The following is a 16,013-nucleotide window of genomic DNA, read 5'->3' on the forward strand; positions in this document are numbered from 1 at the left end:
GTATAATCTGGGTAGTATTTACACTATCATGCAATGCAAAATGTGAAAGAGTTTCAATGATCCAACTAGGGGAAACCATACATGGAAGTCTTGGGCAATGGTTTTATTTCTCCTATAATAAAGTAGGAGTGCGGCACTAATTGAGACAACAAATAACTTTTTAATTAGTACTGTACTTCACCAAGATGAATTACTACAACCTTTTGTACAGTAGATTTTGCCTTGTTTATTTATTTCTTGCACTAAGAATAAACCTTCCCCTTTCTGAAATGAGAAAGGCCTCAACTGGTGTATCTCTTGTCCATTATTATAATTCATCAAGGGACAGCAGTTTTGTGCACAACAAACCAGACATGAATAAAAACAAATGCCAGTAACAGTTCACACAGCTTTTTAAAACCAAATCAGCAAATTAAGCAAGCAGTCTTGAGAATTCCTGTTTCAATACCAGTATTTCTTAAATTTGGTAAAACAATGCACACATATTCCTGACCAGTGATCTACACTGGCTTAACCGAAGTGTGTCATATGTATGCTTTGTAAAATCTCAGTAAAAAAAGACACTGTCTATTTAATTGCAAGTCAAAATTAACGAATTAGCGACTTGTTTCAGCTTGTTGCCTCTTTCAAGTAAGCAATCAGGTCTGCAGAAAAGGAAAAAACATACAATAAATAAATTATTGTCAGGAACCAAAACAATTTTAAAGTAAAAGAAAATCATCAGGGAGGTCAAAGGACAGAACACCCACTTCCAAACAGTTAAGATTGTTTAAAAATCAACATTATGCAAGATGGAGCCTGCTGTTTATCATCCTTATAAAATAAAACCTAGAGGTCAGGGTGTAACTTTTGTCATGACCTTCTCTTCCCCTCTGCAAATGTCCAATGCTAGGAAACTACTACAGCATAGCAACCCTTTTTCTGTATTAACATAAGAGTTTAAGGGCTCACTGACGTATTTTTTGGGGTGCATTGCTAAGGATGTAATGGTTAAGTAATTTGAGAGAATTTAGCATTATTTTGGTCATTTTCCAACTTTTGTAAGCCAGTGACCCTAAATATGACGTCATCATGCCATGTTTATGGTCACGTGACCAATAAAAGAAAACTCTAAATTTGTCTCCGTGCTACGCAATTTGAGTATTTAATCGGTGGTTTGATAATTTGTATTCGTTTTTGCATCCAGCCAAGCATGGTTTTCTTTTCCTTTTGAAAAATCTTCTTTTTAAAGACATAAAAGATACTGAAATACTCATAACTTTTTCAAAAAAGATCATTTGAAAAAATCAATGCTTAGCTATATTCTGTATTTGGGGGTGATACGTAACATGTAAAAAAAAATTAATTCAATTTAAAGACCACTGGAAATTTAACTTTTTCTCAAACCGGAAGTCAGTTTGTTTACCCATGCGCAGTTGATCTGAGAATGAGTGCGAGGAAGGGCGAGGAAAAACCTTTTATAACAGTTCGTGTGGTGACTTTTGCTTGTGAGTGGGTCAGCTCATGATATGATGACGTCAGTCACTGGAAGTAACATTTCACTTCCTTAGCAACACACCAAAAATCCCTCTGTGGACCCTTAAGTTCTGCCTGCATTCAGCCTTACCTGCTCGTTCCGCTTTCTTTTTAAGACCAGCAAACACCATCTTTGTGCCTATAGATAAAAAATGACAAATTCAATAAAAAAGCTCACAACCGTAAAGTCGCTTTTAAAAGCCTGTAAAAAAATGTCTCCTGTGAGGTAGTTTCAAAGGGTTCCTTTTCTTCCATGTAATTGTTAGCATAAGGAATATCAAGCTCACGGCTTTACAACCTATACTTAAATTCCACAACTATTAAGGCCTGGAAAATTGAATTTCCAAAATTGCACATCTTCTGAGGTTTTCCAAGACCTATTTAAAGATTACCGGTATACTGTATCAAGCAAGAAAGAAAACAAGGAAGCTGTAAGTTATGCCTTGACTCTTGCTCAAAAAAGACTGGAAAAGGATAGCTAAGAAACAACAACCACCACAGTCTTTTAAATACACACCAGGAATATATTTCTTTGGATTCTCCAGGTAAATCCACAATGTGTCTGGTCCCCATGTTATCCCTTTGTTCTTGTTTGCTTCCGTGTACGAGAAACCTGGTGCCTGTCCAGTCTTACGTCCAAATAAGCCATGTAGGTTTGGTCCTGTCTTATGTTTCCCACCCTGAAAATAAACATTTACAAAACAGAATCAGTAATTGACCAACTGGATAAATAAAGAGAAAGTTTGGGTTTGGGGAGTCCAATGCATTTGCTAATAATGACACCCCAGGCTGCATATTGTAATTTACAGGTAACAATGATTGATAACAAAAAATAATTGCTCATGCCTGGTCATAATTCCACACAAAAATACCCAGAAACGTTTTATTTTCTGGGTAGAAGTACTTCATAAGATGTACATTTGAAATAACATTACAAAGACAATATTTTCCCCATATTATCAGGATTCCAAAAGTAACTTGGCTCAGCCGGGGTTGGCATATGTGACCTTCTGCAGTAAAAAAGTTGTCCCATGTTCATCCAGCTGAGCCACTAAGTTGAGATTATGCAACCTTTGGTTGTGGAGCTATATTAAGCAAATTTAAGTCAAATGCTGTGAATGCCTAAAAGAAAAACAATCATTATCCTTTCAAGAATGTTCCTTGACAAATCACATCATTACAAGTTACAAGTACACATTGAAGCAAACCTTGCAGCCATGAAGTTAATTCCCTGGGGGCAGTTCCTCAAAGCCAGGTTAGCACTAAACGTTGGTTAAGAGGTATCAAAAATGTATAGGTTTCCATGGCATTCAACACTGGTTAGCGCTTACCATGTTTTGTGCAACCTGAGTCTGGCCACAAGACCATGAGCTAAGGATCCAGCTCAGAATCTTTTCCACCAGTTCACAATTTTCCTGCTTATGCACAAGATTTATACCTCGGCTTTTTTTCATGAGTTCCAGATTACCATAATTCTTTTTTCACAGTTTTTAAAGCAGGCCAGTTTACAAATGGGGAACTTAAGCTTTGGAGGAAAGTGTAATGACCTCACACCGAGAATTCGAGAACAGGTAGAGAAAATTGAATTGAGTCAGCATTTGCATGACCAGAAGCGAGTACAATGTACTTGTGTTTGTACAAGAAATATCTGACTCCAAAATCAGTTAACCAAAGTTAGCTGGTTAATTTCTGTCCAATAGATTCTACAAAGCCTGAAAGGACATTTTCTTCAAAACCTGGGGTTCTGATCCAGCAATTAACATTCAAGCTGCTAAGGCGTTTAAACCTTTTATCACAGGAAAATTACACCACATGACTCACCTTTTCAACACTGTGGCACTGAGCACACTTTGTTTTAAATATCTTAGCCCCCTTACTGGCATCTCCTTCCGGTATATCACCCATTTTTTTTTCCTGCAAGGAAAGTGATTTCATATTATTATTGGGAAAGGGTTTTTTAGTGGACCTAACCCTACAGGCCGGGCAAAATTACTGAACGCTGATTGGTTGAGACAGAGGGCATTTTTTCTTTATAATGAGGGCACTTAGTAATCAAGAGAGCATGATTACTTGATCCTGATTGGTTAACATCTGTTTATACAGAGCAAGCATCTTTCTTCCAGATTCTGACTCTGATTAAACTGATTTTTGTCAACATATAAAATACATTTCCAGTGCTATTTCTGTTGACAGCAACAATTTATATAATTGAAATTTAACCCAAAGAGAGCTTGTTTGCTGTAAGTGTTCATTGAACCGGCTTTGTCACTTGAGTTTACTGTCGTTTACCGCGGCATTGGGATGCCGGCTTCCATCAGTAATTTTGTCCTTCATGTGATCATAAACATGTAATTGTAACATGACCTTGTGCAATTAAGGATTAATTTCACTTGTATTTTCAAAGTTCTCTAAATTGTCCTCGTCACTTTGCGACTCAGGCAATTTTGTGAGAACTTTGAAAATGCGCGTGAAATTAATCCGTAATTGCCCTCGGGCCCATGCGATTACATATATGAAGCAGCCAACCATTGACGAGTAAAATCATCTGGTGTTAGAGTAAAAATATTCACAATCGTCCTTAGGAGAGAAAGGGTGAAGGAACGAAACCCCTTTTTAAATGTTGCCTGTGTAGTAATTTAATTTCAACAGAATACAGAATCATCTATTAGTGTTCTCTATAAATAGGACACTTTCCATTTGACAGAACTGACCGGACAGACCAGGCATTTGGCAGGACTAACTCTGCAACGCCTTCAAATTAACAAACCTTTAGGAAGATATACAGTGTATTCTCCACCAGAAGAATGCAAGGGATTATCATGTAAGTGTTCCTTCAAACTGTTGCATTTTCTTTCCAAACTGACAGGTCTGGATGGCCAGTTCTGACAAAAGGAAAGCGCCCTTTGTAATTCATCTGAACCCAAGTAGGGTAAATGGACTGACAAAAGGGAAGAAAGACTCTGGAAGGAATTGATTCCCTGATCAATGGATTGGACCACAGTTGCTACAGTATATTGAAAAGATTATTATGGCTTACAAAGAGGAGGAATATTGGGCACCATTGGCTACCATATTCCTTCACCACAACTATTTTGTCCATAGGCAAAAATAACGATTTACAATGGAACTTGCTACAACAGGAACCAATCGTTGAAATTAAATTACATTTACTTTTACGCCCATTAACAAGGTGGTCGTAAACGTGTGTCTTTTCCTTAGTTCTTTCTACTCAATATAAACAAGTAAACTTTGATCAAGAAAATTTCATCATACATCCACAACTGTGGCCAACATGCGAATATCTGTTGGAACAGGATCAGTGATTATGATAATGTGGAAGAATATAGAGAAAAACCGAATCCATCTTCAGGAAGAGTCTACACGATTCGTCGTAGAATTGCGCAATCTATACAACTCATGTGAACTTCCGCACATTTCCTGAAAGTTTACCCTTGTTGGCAAATGTCGAAACAATATCATCGCATTTCGAGTCGCCAATGATAAACTTCACCCGAAAAACGTTTCTAGACTCCAAAAAATTTTAATGCACTTCGAGGGTGTATAGATTTGAATGTATGAAGCGAGGAGACAGTCACAGAAAGAAGTAATTTCATTCGCAACACTGAAAACAACCAAAAGCCGGTAAAAGCCACGCGATTGTTCACGTGCATGGGCCGGAAAATCAACATCGTTGTTTCAGAGACTTTAGAAATATCTCAGAAAATCCACTGCAGAAAATATAGGTTATCCCCTAACGAGTTTACAGAGAGATACGCCTGATTTTAACTTACCTTTGAAGATCAAATGTAACCGGTCAACACTACACAGATTTTCACTAGCGACAACGTGAAACTACTAAGGCCGCTTGCGTCACCACGACTTATGCAAGAAAGTAATTAGCGCATGATCTCGTGACCCAAAATAATCGCAGGCTCAAAATTAACAAGGCATCCTGGGATATTACTTTTAACGCCTGGGAGATTTTTGCTCTATTTTTGTAAACATGTCCGGACGGCTGGAGCTTTTACAGACGTTGAAAGGTATAAGGGGATATGGCACTGTCAAATTTTTAACTTTATGTCTCTGTTCCTTTAAGTTTAATCTCTAAGGCTTTTGTGTAACAACGGTGTCGACCGGTAGACGTACTAAACAGCAGAAAAGTTGATTTAGAACATCGACAACCAAAATAATCAAGCTGTACGTATAAGTACAGTGTATTTAAGTTTAGTAAAGTATTTTTTTGGAAATTTTGGAATAAAAATTCAGGGAATATTATAAATAAGTCAGTAAATATAACTATTATTACTAAGAGATTCATGTTTAATAAACTTTCAGTCGCTACAATAGACCTTTTCACGGTTTCTGACCCCGTCGTGGTTGGGGGGCAAACGCGGCCTTCAGTGAATGTATGTGATTTTGGCCGAATTTTAACCTCTATAACGGGCAACCCTAAAACCAGGAATCCGGAATCACAGGTCATTGTTTTACCAATACAGAGAGTAAAAACTATCCTAAACATTCATAAAAGCTAACCTTAGGTCTAAAAACGTTTGTTTAGACCTAATTAGGCTTAAGGTTAGCTTTTATGAATGTTTAGGATAGTTTTTACTCTCTGTATTGGTAAAACAATGACCTGCGATTCTGGATTCCGGATTCCAGGTTTTAGGGTTGCCCTCTATAACTCCACTTCAAAATGGCAGATTTCAAAAGTCTTGAAATGTTTTTAGTCATGTTGTTAATATCATTTACTTCACGGAAAACCCGATCATTGCACAAGGCACAAATTTTGCGGAAATTTGCATGATTTTGTTTACAAGGGTTTATATGAAATTTATAAATTTCATTTACGGTCGTTATAGCTTGATTCTGATCGTCATACTTCACAAAAATAATCTCAATAGACGTGCTTTTTGAGAGGTATTCTCACTATCAACAATAGTCAGACCTTAAAGGATTTATAATGGTTCCCAAGTCGGCAAAATTCCCATACATTCACTGTAATTTAAGGCGTGTTTGTCCCCTAATCAATATGGCATCAGAAACCGTGAAAAGGTCTATTATGTGCATAATGTCTTATTGCTTTATGCAACAAATTATATGATATAGTGATGCCTTTGTAACCAGAGCAAGTTACTTCTTGGATTTTCATTTCTTGACGGCATCGTCACTTACAGAATGTGACTTTAACAATTTTTTTACTTTAGACATTGTACTGTCTTACGTTTTTGATATTATGTGATTATTTTACATAGTCGTGTTAGCAGCTTTTTAAATCAACCATCCAATATACTGTTTTATTTTGAACTTTATATATATATATATACTTTTCTTTAATTTACTCTTGGTTTACCTAACTCCACAGGCTTATAGCTCATATTATATCATGTCTTAATTTGAATAAAAGTTTGCCTGTTGCCCCCTCCCCACAGGTATAATAAAACCATTATCATGAATGGTTCTTTTGTTCATTTAATTTATTTATTCATTCATTCATTCATTCCTTCCTTCCTTCCTTCCTTCCTTCCTTCCTTCCTTCCTTCCTTCCTTCCTTCCTTCCTTCCTTCCTTCCTTCCTTCCTTCCTTCCTTCCTTCCTTCCTTCTTCCTTCCTTCCTTCCTTCCTTCCTTCCTTCCTTCCTTCCTTCCTTCCTTCCTTCCTTCCTTCCTTCCTTCCTTCCTTCCTTCCTTCCTTCCTTCCTCCTTCCTTCCTTCCTTCCTTCCTTCCTTCCTTCCTTCCTTCCTTCCTTCCTTCCTTCCTTCCTTCCTTCCTTCCTTCCTTCCTTCCTTCCTTCCTTCCTTCCTTCCTTCCTTCCTTCCTTCCTTCCTTCCTTCCATCCGTCCTTCCTTTCTTCCTTCCATCCTTTTCTCCTTCCTTCCTTCCATCCTTCCTTCCTTCCTTCTTTTCTTCCTTTCTTTCTTCCTTTCTTTCAAATTGACAATGTCAATGTTTTTGTTGAACATTAGGTCATGAGGACAGAATATGGTCTTTGTCATGGAACCCCTCTGGAACATTGCTTGCAAGTTGTAGTGGAGATAAAACTATACCATTCTATTGGTCATTGCAATATAATTCTGTCACAGCCATCCAATTAATTATGTACAACTTACATTATTTCTTTCAATCCTTTTGAAGGAAAGAATACAAAATAAATTTTTACAGCAATTTTAAATAATGTAGGCCAGTAGTCAGTCAGGCACTTCTTCCTTTGAGCTAATAAATATTAGGCTGCTGAGAAGACATCTGAGATACTATACATTCCTCTTTTGAGAGACAGATGCAGTGCTTTAGAAGATACCATTAATTCAGAGAGTCCAGTTTAGTGGAGCTGTTTTCAATGATTGTGTCATCAAAATCAACTTGGGGATAGCCTAGGGTTAGGAAGGAGACGGCTGGAATTTCAGACTAACTTGGGGATTGCTTTGGTCTTGCATTTCTACCTCTAGGAATTAGCTTAGAAATTCATGCTATTTTTATGGGAGATGACATCAAAACTGAGCTTTTTAAATAATTCAATCTCACCTTTCAATGTAAAGGCAATTATGAGATATTTTGAGTTGAGTGATTGATCACCACTTACAAATATACCATTAGATTTCCATTATAAGTCTTTCTATTATAGGGTTGGATGAGTACTGCCTTATTTTGTTCTTTTCTGTCTTCAGTGGACTCGTGATTTGAATGACAAGTTATTTCAATATTTGTTTCTCTTGGGTATTTTTTTCTTTTGTGATGTTTACATTCGTCTTTGGGGCAAGGAAGGTGACCAATGGGTTTGTAAGACAAGTCTAGAAGATGGACATCAACGGACCATCAGATCAGGTGGGTAAAGATGTGGCCAACTTATGGACATCATCATCACTTTTAACAAAGTTATTTTTTATAGGTGCTCACACTCTTATTCAGATATCAGCAACAACAAGGATTTGTAGGTTTTAATTTGATCTGATGGATAAGCCCAGGCAGGCCTCTCCCTATCAGTTATTGCATCCTTAATATTATTCATCTCATTTGATGATGGATACAAAAAATTAAGTTTGATGGCAAACTTATTACCTGGGTAATGTTAGCATTGATAATAGTCTGTAGGACTCTCTCAGTGGTTGATTCAGTCATAGGTATTGTTATAATAAAATATTATTGAATGTCATGATAACATTATTGCTCTGTAATTAAGTGGATTGGTCTCCAAGTGGCATGTATCTGGCATCAGCAAGCTTTGATGCAACTGTGTGTATCTGGGATAAAAACAGTGGAGGTAAGAAAAAAATGTGAACCACATAATTTTGGATGTCTAAAATGTTTCTTATTAAAATGGATAAATGTGTTTAGTTTCGAAATAAAAACTGTGATGTTGCATCTGTGGGGAAGTTAAACATAGAAATAAGTTTATCAATGGGTTGATATGGTAATTTGACCATCGAAAAGAAATTTGGAAGCTGACGTTTCGAACCTCAACCCTCCAATTTACTCTGATGAAGGGCTGCCCTCAAAACAGCAGCTTTAATTTTTTTTTACAGTGGTCAGTTTACCATATCAACTCAGCTCACTTGACAGGCCCATTTCTGTGTAAAATATCTCCTATCTTTGCAATCTCGTTCCCAGAGTCATTGCTCCCTTGGCAAGTGGTCAGGAACGGGAGACTCTGGTCAAATCCAAAAAAGGCCATGTTTGATTAGCTGTTGAAAAATTGTTTCATTTCCTGCCATTTACGAGATGTTAGTTTTCACCCGAAAAACTGAAAATTGTTTGCGGAGTTTTATGCACCTGAAACTATTGAACCCTGCAAATCTTGTAGTGGGAAAAATTGTTTGTAATGGCAGAGTTTCATTCATCAGTTTGAATTTCCATGCATAGTCAGAAGACTCTTCATGCATGCGCAGTTTTTCAACAGGAACCAGAGTTTTCTGGTTCTGGTTTTGGATTATTCCAGAGCCTCCCACAAGGATCTTTGTTATCTTTCAAGATCTAAGTAATAATAATAATTAGTTCAATTTCACTAAATCATAATAGTTGTTGTAGTATAAATACACAGGTGATTGTTTCAAAAAAGAGAAAAAAAAACATTTCAACGCAAAATCATCTTCACTTACAGTGGCAAAACGACTACTGGCAGCCATTTTGTCCGTTGAGGTGATTATCGGCTGATAATCCGAGATAGCGAGCCAATGAGAGCGTGCGATTTTGAATAATCACCTGTGTATTTATACTAATATGTAATATAATTGTAGCTGCAATGCCCTGATTGGTGTTCCTGTGCATTGGTACCAATTTTGTACCCACATATTTAGCATGCATGCAGTAATAGAAAAGAATGAGAACATAGCAATTGAGTTCTTATCGTATGATCTTGAAAAAGTGTTCCCAGTTTGTTTCACGTACCAATGTGGCAAGATTAAAACAAAGCTTCTCCTTATTTCCGCCAAGGAAACTCCTAATATGGACAGTAAACAGTTTGATTGCACAATCACATTACTGCATTTCAAATGATGTCAAAGCGAAACTTTCCAGAAAGTTCCATGGAGAGATGGCGTTCTTTGCATCCACATTTGCTAAGCAACTGAAAATTTGCACTTGTTTGTTTGTTTTTTTTTTGCATTTTTGTTTGCGTTCTGTTTTTACGCTTATTTTTCAAGGTCATATGAAAGTCGCTCTAAAAGTGTTTCTTCTCAAAGTAAGAGTTCTACACTCATGGAGGTGTTTCAATTACATTTGAAGTTGGTTGGTTGTTGTTGGTTTGAGTAGAGTAACAGACTGTCGTCACTGTCAAAGTGAATTTTAATCCTAGGTTTGAAAGAATCTGTCTTTAATTACTTCAATTTAATAGTGAGCATCTCTCAATGTAACAGGCGCACTATAAGTAATAAATTATTATTATTAAATTATTATAGTGAAAAAAAGTAGCCAACTTCTCTGACTGAAATACTGGCAATAATTTTGATTGGCTTTTGGTATTATTTTATTTAAACCACTGCTTATGGTCATACTCATAACAATGGATTGAATTAAAGCCTCCATAGAATTGTGGAAGGCTGTCAGAAAATGATGTGTTCTGACATAGATAATATTTATATAATATTTAATATACAATTATTAAAATTTTTGTAGAGTTTGAAAGCAATGCTACTCTTGAAGGACATGAAAATGAAGTAAAGTCAGTGGTTTGGTCACCTTCTGGATCGCTTATTGCTACTTGTGGAAGAGATAAGAGTGTTTGGATATGGGAAGGTATGAAAATGTGTTTTGTGTGAAATGTTCACTCATATGCAGACATGATTCTTAGTGTCCCATTAAGTAACAATAAGGTTAGGGTAAATGAAACAGTTTATCCTTACTTGAGGAGTATCATTTGGGGGACACTTTGTGATATCAGTTGTCTGTACCAGTATTCTGAGACACGAGTGATGTTGAAGTTGTGAAAAAGAACACTTTGTGACCCTTATTGAAATATGTGTGGATCTACTACAATACCAGTTGGTCTGTGCGTTTCTAGAGATATCTCATGATGTCAGGTCTTATGTTTACTCAGTGGGTGTTTTTGACTGAAGAGTCAAAGATGATTAAGCCTGCGACAAGGCTCCCTATTCAAGAAATCATAGCACAAATAACTGATGGTAGAGTTTAGGTGAAGGGAGAGGGGGAAGGGGAATGGGTGAGCAAAAAGCCCAGAGGGCTACTAAGAAAAAACCACGTCTTTACTCTTCCCTCCTCCATATTCAATTTACTTTCTCCAAGTATCGAGGCAAACATTCAGATTTTACCAGCATTAATATTTTCAAATATTATTGATAGAACAATATAATGATTCATTTAACCCTTGTTTATAAAATTGAGTAATTCCAACTTAGCACTACAATTTGCCTCGCTGATAAGTTGATCAATAAGTATTGTGGCCTTTTGTGAGTAGCAGAATTTCCAAGTATCTATCAGTAAACATTCAGAATTTATTAAACTTTGACGAGACCATATACACTGTAGTTATATTTATTTTTCCTTAAATTGTGCTTGGTGGCTATGAAATTTAGTAAATCCAACTTATCCCTTCATGCCTCGTTGACAATTACCATCTCATATCCCATGTGGCTTGTGGAATTAAAGTTAATAAAAGTAGTACTGTAACAGAAATCAGTCAGACTTTTATGCAAGTCATGGAATCAAAACTAATTGATCAAGACCTAAAGAAAATAATAGAACACACTCTAACAGAGCTATGAAGGCACTGATATTGGGAGCTGGTTCATTTGTTGGTTCAAATAGTACCATGATGAATGAATCAATGAATGAAATGATATATGAAATAAATCATACATTGAACAGAAGAGATTAAATTAAGTGAAGTTATGATCCTCACAGTTAGCTCAGTTGGTTAGTCAGCGTCTTATCGGCATCAGGAGGTCACAGTTTCAAACCCTGTTGAAGTCCTGAATTCTTCAGGCTTCTCTACACAATTGCTAAAATTGCATTCATAACTGCAAGGATCATAGCTTCACTTGATTTCATATCTGCAGTTCCATATAATATATCACTTTGTTCCCATCAGTTTAATAATTATTATTAAACAAGGGTTTTTTATTGTGAACCATTTTTTACAGTGCAGGAAGATAATGAATATGAATGTGCTAGTGTTCTTCATAGCCATTCACAAGATGTTAAAAGAGTTACATGGCATCCAAACAAAGAGGTACATGTGTGTGACATTTAAGAGCAAGGTGGAGCATGTACATTTTTCTCCTTTTGTTCTCATTCCCTTCACTATACCAACTGACAGGAAAGTTGCTAAATGCTTGTTCTTAAAGTTCAAATGCGGACATTGTAAAACAGGTCGATGATGCAGGGATAGGACATTTTATTGTCAGACCTTGCTGCATTTATCACATAATTCCACTATATGTTGTCTTAATTTGTGGGAAGAAAGAAATTTATGGGAATTGATCGCTGAATACCCTGCCACTAAGCATTTGGCATCACTTTTTGATGAACAAGTCAGAATGCAAAATGTTTTAATCGTATTCCGTGACATGCAAATAAGTGGCAAGGTTTTCAGCCATTAGGATGAATTAGGGAAACTATGGTCGTATGTAACCTTCCTTTTTTATTTACAGGTCAGGTTACTAAAGGTACTATTAAAGTACAACTTAATGTTTCAATTTCAGATCTTAGCATCCTGCAGCTATGACGACACTATCAAACTCTACAAAGAAGATGATGATGATTGGTATGTTAATTTTTTAATTGGACTTGTCTTGAAGATTTAGTATTTTTTTTCTCCTTTCAGGTATTGACTGTTCCTGTACATTTTGCACTAAAATTTCAGTCACTGAGAATCAACAACAAAAACAATTTTGACTAGATTGCACTCGCTTAGCAATTTCAAAGAATCATTTCAAACTAAATAGAACATGATGATGAAGAACCCCAACTGGGAAGAGACGGTTATTTAATAATTGTTTTAATAGGTGGCTACAACATATTTAGTTCATTTACGGGAGCAGGGTTGGTGCAGAATAGTACGAGAATTCACTTTCCACTAGTCTGTCCCAGGATCGATACCTGGACTTGGCCTAATATGTGGGTTGAGTCTGTCAGTTCTTTACTCTGCTAGGAAGGGTGTTCCTTCTTGTACTCTGGTTTTCCTCTCTTCTCAAACAAAATTTGATTTGATTTCAATGTAAAGTGTCTCTTGTGAGTGTCCCAGTGCTAGAAGACTTGACACTTACTTTAATACAGTTCATCATCATCATTATTATTATTGGCCTAAAGTAGTAAGTAAGTAAGTAAGTAAGTCTTTTTATGAGCCAGTAGCCCAACATGCCAGAGCCTATCCCAGCTTTCCGTAGCATGAAGTGACTAGCAGTATTTCTACAACCCCCTCGATGCAATGCTAGTCCATCGCAGGGTTACCCCCAGCATTGAATTCACTGGTACCCATTTATACACCTGGGTGGAAAGAGGCACAGCTGGAGTAAAGTGTCTTGCCCAAGAACACAACACAACACGTTGTCCCTGGCCCGTACCCGAACTCGGACCACTTGATCCGGAGCACTAACCAACTGCGCCTCCCACTTTGGCCAAAAGTACTAAAATCTAAATGCTATTGATTGTAAATACAATAACCGTCTTTGCGTTGCAGGTCTTGTTTTGATACTTTAGAGGGTCATGAGGCCACAGTATGGGCAATCAGTTTTGATAAAATTGGTGACAGAATGGGTGAGTTCGTAAGTCTTTAAAGAAAATAAGTGTTTGTAAGGCATGTAGCACAGAACACCACATCATCAATAGTGTTGAAGTGACTTCATTCAGAAAAGCAAGAATGCCTCATATCTAAAATCAAGTTTCCTACGCATCCCCGTTCCCGGGCTCTACATTCGACAAAGAGGCCCCCTGGGAACGAGGTTGGTTTGTCTGCTTTATTCACAAGTATTCGTGTCTGAGTAGACCAAGCTATGTCCCTTATACAACGCAAGTTAGAGTGAGACACTTCTCTCTTTGATCGCAGCGAGTTATGACTTATCACCTGTACAGATCTGTGCACCTCTACAGCTATGCTCTACAAACACTTACTTTCTTTATGACGACCAGATCTACAACTGAAGAGGAACACGGCTGCTATGGGTTCCCCTGAGTCTCCACTAGTGGCTGATATCCATAAGGAGAAAATTAAGGAGAAGGTGCTGAGGACGAGTAGAAACCCGCTTTCTTCATGGCACAGATACGTGGATAATAAGTTCACAATACTTCATTCAGCATGACGTAGAGGAGTTATCTCAACATCTTCAGTTCAGATTGAAACCTGGAAAAGATGGTAAACTACCCTTCTTGGCTGTCTCCATTCATATCGGAGATGGTGGCTCCTCAAAAGTCACTGTTTACGGGAACCCAACCCATACCGATCAATTCCAACCATCACGAGGAACATAAACGCCCTGTCTTGCGCAATGTGCTTCGTCGTGCGAAACATCTTGTGACTGAAGCAGAGGACCAGGAGAGGGAGGTCGGACATGTCAAGAACGCCCTGAGAGCCAACGGTTGCCCCGAATGGATATTTCAACCTCTTACCATGAAAGGTAAGAAACGGGAAGAGCTATGTCATAACAGGTGGGACAAGGACAAGGTCAACGTGGGTATGTCATATAAACGGGGTACACTGTACCTCGGTGGTTCTCCAGAGAGCATTTCAACAACACGGAGTCAACCTGTACCACCAGCCGAGTAACAAACCCAGGCAGGTACTGTCGCACGTGAAAGACAAGCTCCAGTTTTGCAATGTGAAGGTTTGGAACCCTAAGCACCAGGTCGAAAAAGCACCAAAGGAGATCATCGTTGGTCGTATAGGAACATTGCACTGGTTACTGTAGTCCTCTCTGTCACTCCTAGTAACACAAAGGTCATACTGGCAGAGTTAAGGAGGCTATAGAGATCAAGATCAGACGCCCATCTATCAAAGGTGGCGAGGGACTTGAACATCCAAAGATCTGTGACGCCCTAATCTACCCGAGGGACCGTTTTCATAAGTGGTTACATAGCTTGGCGCTGTGTAACCACTCACATTCAAACAAACCGACGAAGGCTGATCGATTGAGCCAGAATTTCAGCCAGAATATTTCGATCTAAATCGATCTAAATATTTACGTTCTAGTTATATTTCTGTACATCAAAAATCAGAAGGTCTTATTTTCGAAGGAGTACTCGTATTTTTTTTCCTGGTAGAACATCTTCTCTTAATTGACTGACAGTTTATTCAGTGTCGGAGCTTGGCATTCTTGTCAGCTGGACTCAAAAGGCATGGACCGGTATCCACGCGTTCGACTGTTTTTAGAAGGATTCGGAGTTTGTCTGAGTTATAATCGGTCGTCATTCTGGAAAGGAAAGGAAGGGAACTTTACTTAAGCGTCTAGTCGTTCTAGCGCTGGAGCACTAATTGAGGACTCAGTGTAAACTGAAATTAACAATGAACGCAAATCAAGTCAAATGGTTGGAAGAACTTATTCTGAAAATTCTTAGTTCATTTCTTTTTTTTTTTTTTTTCCAGTGTCCTGCAGTGATGATAAAACGCTAAGAATATGGCAATGTTACGAGCCGGGAAACCAGGAAGGTATGGAGGCACTATGCACTATGCTGGGTTGAGAGTCCGACCATTGGCCCCCTGAAGGGAAGGGGGCTGCTGTTTGGCGCGTTTTAAGCAGGAGACGAAAAATGCAATTATTATTGAACGAGGGCTCGGAATATATTTTCCCATACTGCCCCTACAGTTGGAATAAGCTACGTGATAATTTTTTGCGAGGGTAGAAAACAGGAGATCTCGCAAAAAACACTCACAACAGGGTCTGAGATGAGTGAGGAGGGGAGCGGTCTCATCCCTTCGTCTTCCCTTTTTTCAATGGCAAAAATACGATTAGTTTACGCTGCTGAGGAACTGGTCTGCAGCTTGAAACACGATTTGAAAATAAAGAAATGCAAAAATAATTACCAATGAAGGTTTCATGTCCGGAAACGTCCTCGTTT

General features: G+C 37.8%; 2 protein-coding genes across 3 annotated transcripts in view; one reads left to right on the forward strand and one right to left on the reverse strand.

Annotated features, from left to right (window-relative positions):
- Positions 1-88: 88 nt before the first annotated feature.
- On the reverse strand, positions 89-5,431 carry LOC137990824 (cytochrome c). The gene is made up of 5 exons (XM_068835936.1): positions 5,307-5,431; positions 3,337-3,429; positions 2,033-2,195; positions 1,607-1,654; positions 89-644 (listed from the first exon to the last, which is right to left on the reverse strand). Exons 2-5 carry the CDS (start codon positions 3,418-3,420, stop codon positions 610-612), a joined length of 330 nt encoding a protein of 109 aa, XP_068692037.1. The 5' UTR covers positions 3,421-3,429; positions 5,307-5,431; the 3' UTR covers positions 89-609.
- A 61-nt stretch (positions 5,432-5,492) lies between these two features.
- The window catches only part of LOC137993179 (probable cytosolic iron-sulfur protein assembly protein CIAO1 homolog), a 16,396-nt gene continuing 5,875 nt past the window's right edge, over positions 5,493-16,013 (forward strand). Inside the window, exons 1-9 of one of the 2 annotated variants that reach the window (XM_068838879.1) lie at positions 5,493-5,555; positions 7,478-7,554; positions 8,252-8,333; positions 8,689-8,769; positions 10,620-10,739; positions 12,104-12,192; positions 12,665-12,726; positions 13,642-13,718; positions 15,541-15,603. In XM_068838879.1, the coding sequence (XP_068694980.1) occupies positions 5,519-5,555; positions 7,478-7,554; positions 8,252-8,333; positions 8,689-8,769; positions 10,620-10,739; positions 12,104-12,192; positions 12,665-12,726; positions 13,642-13,718; positions 15,541-15,603 (688 nt within the window). In that variant the 5' untranslated portion in view covers positions 5,493-5,518. Of the gene's footprint in view, positions 5,556-7,477; positions 7,558-8,251; positions 8,334-8,688; positions 8,770-10,619; positions 10,740-12,103; positions 12,193-12,664; positions 12,727-13,641; positions 13,719-15,540; positions 15,604-16,013 lie in introns of both variants that reach the window. The other variant, XM_068838880.1, reaches the window with a different exon arrangement.

Source organism: Montipora foliosa, chromosome 2 (assembly GCF_036669935.1).
Source record: "Montipora foliosa isolate CH-2021 chromosome 2, ASM3666993v2, whole genome shotgun sequence".
NCBI lineage: Eukaryota > Metazoa > Cnidaria > Anthozoa > Scleractinia > Acroporidae > Montipora > Montipora foliosa.